Raw genomic sequence first — 10,257 nt, 5'->3', positions numbered from 1 at the left:
CACACCTTGTGCTGAAAAAAAAAAAAAAAAAAAGGACACTGTCACCCCCTCCCCCCCAACATCCAAGTCACCCTGCGTATTTTCAGAGGTCTCCGTTATTCCTTCTGTACAGCACTGTGCATACAACAGAGAGACAGCGGAGAGAGGTCAAACCTTCCAGAGGCAAGCTGGACCTCATATTGAGATGAATTACGTTAGAAGTCATTCTAGCTCTAGTCACTTTGAAGATGACACCCATCCTCATCCTTTATGCCGCGAATAAAAGCAGAACTCAATTAGCAGCCTCCAGTCAGGTGACCTGAGTCTCTCTCCTCCTCCTTTAACAGGCATTAACTTCTCCTCATGCTAACAAGGACTTGATGACCTTCAGGAATTACATTGGAAGTCATTCTAGCTCTAGTCACTTTGAAGATGACACCCATCCTCATCCTTTATGCCGCGAATAAAAGCAGAACTCAATTAGCAGCCTCCAGTCAGGTGACCTGAGTCTCTCTCCTCCTCCTTTAACAGGCATTAACTTCTCCTCATGCTAACAAGGACTTGATGACCTTCAGCAAACTGTCTCCATGTTTTGTTCCCCCTTCTTTTTTTTTTTTAATGTGCCAGCTGGACGAGCTTTTCGTTTGGATTGTATAAGCCATAGACTTTTTTTTTTTTTTAGAAGCTTCAGTTTTGGTAAAGATGCTTCAGCCTACAGCAGGGATTTGGATCCGGGGACCTAATGAACATTCCATTACTCAAGCTAATCACAAACACAAAGATTTGCTGTAAGTGCTAACAATCATTGACATTGCCAAGGAGGACTGCCAATCAAAGGAAAAAAAAAAGGAACCATCTGAAAAATATTCTGTTGTTCAGTTAGAAAGATGAAAAACGTGTTACAGAATCTACGGAACAGGGCACCGGCAGGAAACAAGAGCATGTGATCACATAAATACAGATATCCATGAACTAAATACTTGCCACTGCTTTTGTCTGTTTAAAAACCAAGACACCAGACAACTTTTCAGGCTTTGAATCTTCTCTTCCTTGCTCTAGAAATCAATTTAATAAAAAGCACCGTCCCTGTTACAGCAGCTTGCAAAAAAAAAAAAAAAACAACAAAACCAAACCCCAGAACAAAAAAGAAACCAAAATAGATGCTATTTCTGAAATTGCATTACGGTATTATGTCTCTCTTTGGTGCTTTGAGCTCTTTTTGGTACAGTGAGGAGGAAATGATTCCTGAGAACTACAGCTATAAAGGCAGCTTTCATACTCCTAGATTACTTCAGTGCTGCAATACTTTAGCTTATTATAGTGAAACAAAACTTACCTTAAAAATCAAATCCTTCTTCCCATAACGAAGCTCTTTCAGCTGGGCTTGGATCTTTTTTGACTGGAAGTGAGAATAATCAAATCAGAGGGGTTTATTTTGACTATTTAGTTTTAAGATGAGAAAAAAGGTAGCAAGTTCTGACAACACCAGGAACTAGATCAGCTTTAAAATGCAGAATATAACCCAAATCAATGTCAAATGCTTTTCCAGGGTGCATGTTGAAGCAATAGTCTATACATTCTTAATGGTCTATACATTCTTTAATTTAGTTAAACAAAATAATAGATTTTTTTATATACTACACCAAACTATCCAAGGAGCATTATTTTACCTTTAAAGAACCCTGACAAAATAATAACTTCTTTTTCATAAAATCCACAAACACAAGCTTTCTCGCATTAGTTAACGCCAAATGTTTAGAACTCCTAGGACTAGTTTAGAAATCTATCCCACATTTACCACACGGCCATAAACATAACAGATTACAGATGGTTGTACACCTTCCATGAATTGGAGCTTTTCGAAAGTTTTTATGTCTTTCCAATTGGCGCATTCAAATTCAGCGACAGACTTTTGGGAAGAATGAATGAATCTGAAGAAAAATTGTGGAACCTGCTTTAAATATTTAAGCAGTAAGGCCAAACAGGCTATTGTAGCCTGTAAAATCTGAAACAACTAACAAGGTTAGTTGAGTTAAATTCTTCTGTAACTAACTAGATCCGCTGTTATTTCACCCACACGACAGAAAGTGCCAATAGCACCGTCCTCTGATCTGGCCCATGCAATTGGTAGAGCTATGGAATGTATTCCACATCAACTAAGACCAGTGAGAAAACCTTGACCAACTGGAATTCTTCTAGGAGTTGTGGTTAAGAAAAATACAGAGTCTCTGTGACATACGAGGTATCCCAAAGAGGAATCTAGGAGATGCAACTGAGGTATCACTCATTTGCTAAATCACAAACCCGCAATGAAGTTAAGAATTATAGAGCTACATGTATTCAGTGTGTAATGTAAGTGATTCAGAAGCACATATGTGACCTGTAAGTCTTTGTGATAAAATTTGGTTGTTTGGTACTTTTTTCTGCACTTCTAGGGAGAGGTCTCACAAAACTGATGCTTTTTAGTGCGGTCAGACAGGTAAGACACAAGAGGTCAGACACAAGGTGATAGTGAGTTCTAAACCACAGCATCTGAGCGTATCTCCCTGGCATGTGCCCCCTTCTGTGCCCTGGGAAACCCAAGATTTCCTCTCTCCAAGGCTCCAAATTCTCGAAGTGAAACCCCATCCATCCAAATGGTGCAGGACCCCACGTGTGCTCCCATCTATGCAAAGAGACAGGGGCTCACAGGGCTCACTAAACCGCACGCAGCCCGAGAGAGTGGAAAGAAGCAGGAGCCTTCTGGAAGGTAATTCTATCCACCAAGTGGTTTTGATCTAGTAACTAGAAGGACACTGGTTTCACACAGCTGTTATGCTCGGTGAGTGTGGTACGTCATCCAAGAGCAGCAAACACACTGTGTTTCTCTGGCTGGCACCACCTAACTAGCAAAACAACAAGGAAAGGATACTCCTGTGGCATCTTTGCTTGTTCTAATGGCACAAACCTGCTTAAAAGCCACGGATTTGCCAGGATGATTCATAAATCTGAGATTCTTAAGGCTTAAAATACACTCACAATCTGCTGCCTTCACTTGTTCGTTAGCTTAGGGTAAGTTTTTTGAAATTCTCTGACAGCCAGGCTTCTCACACCACAATATATTTAATTTAATCTTAGGTTTCGCCTTAGATCTAACGGCATTTCTGTGGCAAATATTAAAGGAGACATAATCAGGAAAAAGATCTTCATGTTAATTACAAACATTCAAGATGCTGTGCAGGTAGGAAAAACAAACTTGAAAAAGAGGGGAAAACAGAAAGCTATGTTGTACTCACTGCCAATTTTTTAACCTGTAAACATGGGAACAAAATATATTTGCATTCATATACTGTGGTATGTTTGAAAGTAAATATTGGGATATAGGAAGAACACACAGATTTTTACAAGCTAGAAAAAAAATACCCCCAAACACTTATTTCCTCCCACTGGGGATTTCTCAGAAACAGTGGTTGCCGATCTCGTTAGGCTAAATACCTTTGACCTCAGTTTGTGACCTTTGAGTTTTGAATAAACAAAACTTGTTCAACATAATTATGAAAATCTCGCAGAGAAGGGCTACATTTTCTGTTTCTGGCAAGTTGCAATGACTTTCACAGAAATTATATATGAAAAAACATGATTAAAGTCATGCAAACGACGAAACCAGATTCATATATAGTAACATCCTCTTTCATGAGAAGTTATATAAAGGGACGACATGAAGAGAGTCACTTGTACATGTATGTATTTACAAAAAGAAAAAAGGGCTTTTGTACCACCAACTCTCTTCACTAGCTCGCTCTTTAAGAGAGAGGAGATTTTTTCCTCCCGTTTCATAAAGTGACCCTTTTTTCCTTGAAGTAATGAAATATTCTAGGGATCAATAATAATAAATCTTTCTTGTCTGTATAAATTAATTTCAAAAAAAGCATTTAGCTATTCCCGTCTTAGCCTAGGCATGGAGATCATGGCAAGGAAAGCAGGTTCATATACATTACAAATGTGTGACACGTATCTACAGAGCTGTACGTATATTCCATAAGCGTGCCCAAACTTCATTTCAGTTGTCCATAACTTGAGTTTGCAGCTCACTTTGTCATACATCTGAGTTGCTTCCAAAGTCCCAGAAGTGAGTTGAGAGCCTTTTAGGAACACTCATCACACACACACATATATAAAATGTATAACCTATACTAGAACCTCAGGACAAAAGACTTTGTCACAAGGTTCTTTCGGGTGTGTTAGGCTGAGAACAGGGAGGAACCTTACTTACCTCCTCTGCATGGATACCACAAAGCTTGTTTCCTGACAAGAGCTTGTTCTTGAGGCTTTTGTTCTGAGGGGAAAAAATAATAATAATAATACAGTTTTATCACTGAGAGTTACTGAAATATTTAGAGACCCTTTAAATATTTATCCTGCTGGTTTCATTTTATACACGTATAACGCCTTCAAGTCACCAGCAAAGACACAGATAAGAAGACAAGACAGATGCATCATGGCACAATGTCCTCTCTTCCAGAATTCTCAAAGTCTGCAACTTGGCATTAAAACCTCCTCTCACAGGAACAAGACAGCCCACAGAAACCTTCCAAGACAATCTAGCAGCTGAAAGCAATTTTGATTGGATACGCTGAGGTAAAAAAGTGAAGAAAAACCCCTTTAATCCTTACCCGGTGTCAACCGTTCAATATAATTTTCAGTAAATCATTGTAACAGCTGAGTAATAGGGCCAAGATCTCATCACTCAACCTTGGTGATCGAAGGTGTGTGGTCTTTTTGCTAAATTTCGTAATTCAAAACTGCCAGTACTCCCAAACTCTCTCCACTTTTTCACACACAAATTTTCAATATATTTCTTCTCATTTTTAGGGAAAATAATAAACCTTGCTAAAATGAATTTTCTGGTAATTCTTCCTGCACTCCTCACTTGTGTAATCCCGTAACTGACAGTCAAGGGTAAAGATTTCTTTGCAGCGTGGACATCTTTCAAAACTGTTTGGACACAGGTTTTTGATAGTGCTGGATATAACACGCTTACACTAACAAGAAATTAAAAGAACGCTAAAAACAACTTATCCTGTAAACATGCATACACAAACGCAGCCCACCACATTTCAGGGATGTGTATTTATTACTGAAGAGCAATGGCTTTCTTGAACATTGTGTATGAGAACAAGCTGGTGTTAGAGGGAAAAAAAAAAAAAAAGTAATTCCATCCTGCTCAAATTTAGGTCCACATCCCATTGGAAGCTTTATTTCCAGAAACAGAACGTTGGAGTTTGTCTTGAAAAAACCTTTCATAGTAAAGTCAACGCAAAGAAACTGAAATTTCATTTAAAACCTCCTTTGCACAACTCCAAAGTAAGAAGACACGACATCATTTCACACGTGCCTCTGTTGCTGTCTACCCTGCTCCAACACTCACTGCTGCAGAAACAACAAATCTTGTCTGGCTCTTTGGTATGGGCAACCACAGTACTGCAAAGTAACAGAAAGGAACAGGGATGTTACTCTGAACGAGTCAACCCAGATTCGGCTTCACAAAATAGGATTTGCAAAGTGCTGGGTGTGTGGGGAGCGAGAACCAGTGGTGCTCTGCTATGTCTCACAGCTAATTACTTTTCGTCCTTTATTTGAAAAGACACTGCAGCTCCTGACAGAGCAACACCATATTGTACCAATCACTGCAAAAATACAGAACAAGACAACTGGCTCTGCACAAGGTGAACCAAGATCAAGCCAAATGGAAACCAAAGAGGTGAGGCACACCCAGAACATCTACAGCTCGCAAAGGCTACGTCTGAAGAGCCGTGTGGTACTGTGATCACGCAGGAGATGTGAAAGGATCAGCATCATCTCTTGGGGCGATGCCCAAACAGACGTGCTAAAGGCACTGCTTCATTAGGGACTTGCACTTAATTAAGCCAGGAAGTCATCTCTTATTTTTGACTAACTAGCTTCATTATCCTCCAGCCCGCCTACAGCCTGGTGGTGGTTGGATTAGGTAACAGACTCTATCCATATTTCAGAACCAAAACAAGAATGAGTTGTAATCTTGACATTTTTAACTCATTTATCTTCCGTTTGCCGAGCGTAAGCTACTACAAGAAACGCTTCTGTGAATTCATTAACAGTCCACAAGTAACTGCTACGTGTGCTCTTCCAAAGAGACCCTGCAGTCCCCTAACATGTGACGAACTGAACGTCTACCACCCCAACAGGACGCATCCTGCTCTAGATGGCTGGCACAGTCTCCACATTTTGTGCCAAAGCAGCCTGGCAAAAGAACACAGTTAAAAGAGCTTGTTCAAACACAAAACATGATGAAAGTATTTTAAGTTAGGAGATGGACTCCATTTTCGAGATGGAGCTGGGTTTAACAGGATTTACCAATCCCGCCCCATTATCCACCCTACTCACAACAAAAAAAACCCCGGGTTACCAGAACGCAGGCAAAATAGACATGATTTAATCTGCACTTAATAATGTTTTTAGAAACAAGAGCAAGCACTAAAGGTTACAATTATCGAGAGCAGAGTAAGTAGGAGCTTGTCAGAAGTAGATGACAACTTTGTGATGACAATTTGAGTGATTTTATGTTACTTTGCAAATGGCACGTCACGATCAAAAATAGCTTTGCATCCTGATTAACAGTGACCCTTCTCTACAGCGGAATGTGAAGTATACCAGGAAAAACATGTGAAGCATAACAAAGCCTGGTTCAATAGATTCTGGATTAAGATGTTGCAAAAGGAACATGTCAGGCACATGCTCTGTAAGTTGGCAAGGAAGGGGCTATTCAAAATTGGATCAATTAAACAATGAAGTTTTAGGTTACAACTGCTTATTGAGCCAGGATAGAAGTCCTGACTCCTAAATCTTTTTATTTTCCTATTAAGCACCCTTAAAAGAAAAAAAAAAAAACAAATAAGTTTAACTAGAATTTTACACAGTTGTTTTTTTCATTTATTTTGAAGTATTTTAATAAAAAAAGTCTTTGACGTTTCAGATTTTTAAAAAAATCAGTAAAAGTTCATGGAATGAATTCAGTATTTGTAAATGTGTCTTTAATAGCCTCTTAAAATTACATAGAATAATGATTTCAATTAGACATGGCCCTTTAGATTTAGAGAAAGGTTACTACTACATTCAAACTAAATAGGTATTTTAATGTATTTGGACATCTTAGCTTATAGCACAAACTGTTAGCAAGAGCGTTTGCATGTAATCATACACCTCAGCCAAGTTTCTGTAGTATCTGTTAACTTACTAAATCCGTTAGCTCCTTTGCCCCAGTAGTTTCAGTGCATCCCTAAATTCAGGTGCAGAAAAATGCTGTCGGTGGTCACCACACGCGTCAGAATCCTGTTGTCCCTTCCCACGTAGTCGATACTTACTGTCGTGGTACCTCCACTCAGCAAATTGAACCGCACACATACACAGTGTCTATTCTGTCCTCCGAAAGAGTGAGAACTCTCAGTGACAGCTTGTCAGATTTGTTAACCTGTTCTTCACAGAGCTTCCGCACTGAAAATAAAAAGCTTTCTGCATCATTCCCAAACAGATCTGTCACTCAGTCCCTGGGCAATTTTTTTTCCCCTTTCCTGTTATACTGACACAACATTCCCAGCCTCTGTTTGGGTTCTGATACTATTTTCAGAAGGTGACACCAGGCTTAATGGAAGCTGAATTCACTATACGAGCACTGGTGTAACCCCACATTTAGGTTGCCTGAAGATCTCCCACCGCGATAAAAGAAGCCATAGCACCCCAGCTGTTCGCCAGCGTGCCTTTGAACCTGCCCGCTACAAACCCCTCGCTGGCTGGCTGGAGGAGTACGTCTCCTTTCTATTCCTAACACTGGAAAATAATCCCCTCGCCTCTGTCCTTTATTCTCCTGAATCAAAGGACAGCAGGCGGCCAAAATAATCACCACACATCTGAAGAGATGCACCCATGTTACCAGAGAGGCAGCAGTCCCTCCCAGGACAGACAGAGCATCATCTCTGCAGAGGAGAGGGAGAGAGGGAAGAAGCATACAGAGAGATGACTCCCTGAGCGTTCTGAGAAAACAAAAACCATGATGCCAATGGTCCTTTCTTTCCATATTGTTTAGGAGCTTTATCAACTTTTAGCTCAATAAAATTTAGGTCTCCTTCCTCTCCTACCTCTTTCCCCTACAATGTCACTGCATAATGGCTGAGAAGTGTGACAGAATATTTTTAGCCTTTTCTTTTCAATTCCCATTGAATCCATTTATCCAAACTTAGATAAAGAAAAGCACAAATTCTACACTTTAAAGCTCAATAAATATTCTTTTACTACTGTAATTTTAGTTCCTTTTCTGTAAAGTTATTTTATTAAAATTGTTAAGCTACATATTGTATTTGTTGTAACATCCCCTCCTCATTTATCACACAGAGTAAACAGCTCATGAGGCAAGAGTCATGGTTTATAGGCGTTGTGAAATGTGACAAACTACCCCTAGGTGCAGTTTAAGAGGGTTTATTATCATTGTGAATCTCAGGTTATGGAGATTAACTTTTACCTGGTGTATCACTTATTCTACTAATAGAAGGGCAAAAATATGCCACCGATGTAAAAGGCACAAATTGTCAGGTGTCATTTTTTGAAGTTAGGTTCCCATGACCTCTGGCCACAGATGAGAGCTTTCATACTCCTACGTTTATGCTTTATAATGTGGATCACCGATATTACCTCTTTGAAACAGCATCGGGACCTCAACCCTGGCTGAACAAACCATACAACACAGATGTTGTCAGTACAAAGCACTTTGGTTTGCCTGCTAGCCTGAGAAAGCACGAGGACACAAAGTACGTTCAAGGAAAGAAAATCACTTTCCCTCTCAGGAAATTATTCCCAGCAATCAGCTTCAATTCAGACATTTTATCTGAGGTCTGACAGCAGGTATTTGTTGTATACAAGATAAATCTGGCTCTGCCTCCCCGTGATGAATAGTGCAAATCAAACCACGCTGAGCCCCTTCTAGTGAACCAAGCACAGACTTTTGTGGTTTAGTTGAGAAGTGCTGCATCCACGACTTCTTCCAAACATTAATCTGGAATAATCTGTGCGTCAGGGAAGCACGCAGAGAAAAGGAAGGGCAGAGTCACGAGTGTATCTAGGCACAGAAAGCTTCCTCTTAGCTGTAGCTAGACCCGTGGTCTTACTGCCTCACAAAACAGCTGCTGTAACAACGACAGCACAATGTTAAATGAACCAGAGTAAGGAGATATGGAATAACAACAACAGCAATAATAAAAAGAAAAGTCTACATTTTGACTATTCAGGGGTTTTTTAATCCGTCTCTTTCTCTTAAAGTAAAAACTAGAAGGTAAATCTATGTATTTAAAGTCATGACGAGCTAACACATTGCAGCATGTCAGATTGGATCCATTATAGACAGCAGATTTTCAGTCACATTCCCACTTGACCATGCAAAAAAACTTGGAAGTGTAATACAGAAAAAACCTGTAGCACAAGATGAGATTTGATTCCATCCTGACTGTGGAACGGACAGGGGTGTAAATGTGAGCCTGCCTAGAGGCAGTCAGAGTTCTTCCTACAGCCAAAAAATGCATTTCATCTGTAGCATAACAATACTGTGATGCAAACACAGTGCAGCTCATCTTTGACTTAGCCTTCCTCATGCACATGCTTTTTTTCCAGAATCTTTTCACGTATGTCAAGTTTTTAATGTTTCCACACAAAGTGTAAACACTGGCTTGCCCATCAAAGCTCAGCCTTACAAACTTCATGGTTTCAGTGTTTCCAAAGCACAATTCACTGACAACTTGCATTGAAAATATTTAATGATAATGTTTAATGACTTAATAGGAAGACTTCATTCACAGTCTGCTTGCCCTCAGCATTAGTTTTTGCATCGCTCAGTTGCCTAGATAACCAGTTGCAGACCAATGCCCAGTCACCCATAGCCACGTAGCTCCTCTCATGGCTGAGACTTAACTCAGCCCACTGGTAAGCACGGGAGGATCAGAGTACTGTGAGACTATCCTCCCCTGCCCAAGAGGAAGCGCTTCTGTGCTCTTGAGAGGCAGCTGGATGGAGGAAGTCCTCCACCCGTGTCAGTCACTGACAAACCACTAGCATTCTGAGCAGAGAACTGCTGCTGTGTTTTCAAACTAACATTTTTACAGAACGAGTTAAGATGCTGCTTTTCTGTAGCAGAATTTTATGTTAAAAATGTGTGATGGGATCTAAGGAATCAAATCACTTTAGGGCTCAATCATTCATGACTGTTATAAGAAATCCTTG

General features: G+C 40.0%; 1 protein-coding gene across 1 annotated transcript in view; it reads right to left on the bottom strand.

Moving 5' to 3' along the window:
- The window catches only part of LUZP2 (leucine zipper protein 2), a 164,317-nt gene that overhangs the window by 50,877 nt on the left and 103,183 nt on the right, over window positions 1-10,257 (bottom strand). Inside the window, exons 6-7 of the mRNA XM_010141466.1 lie at window positions 4,232-4,294; window positions 1,316-1,378 (exon numbers count right to left, since the gene is read on the bottom strand). Coding sequence (XP_010139768.1) covers window positions 1,316-1,378; window positions 4,232-4,294 — 126 coding nt within the window. The remainder of the gene's footprint in view (window positions 1-1,315; window positions 1,379-4,231; window positions 4,295-10,257) is intronic.

Source organism: Buceros rhinoceros, unplaced genomic scaffold (genome assembly GCF_000710305.1).
Source record: "Buceros rhinoceros silvestris isolate BGI_N320 unplaced genomic scaffold, ASM71030v1 scaffold9848, whole genome shotgun sequence".
Classification (NCBI taxonomy): Eukaryota; Metazoa; Chordata; class Aves; order Bucerotiformes; family Bucerotidae; genus Buceros; species Buceros rhinoceros.
This window is presented reverse-complemented; position numbering and strand designations above follow the sequence as displayed.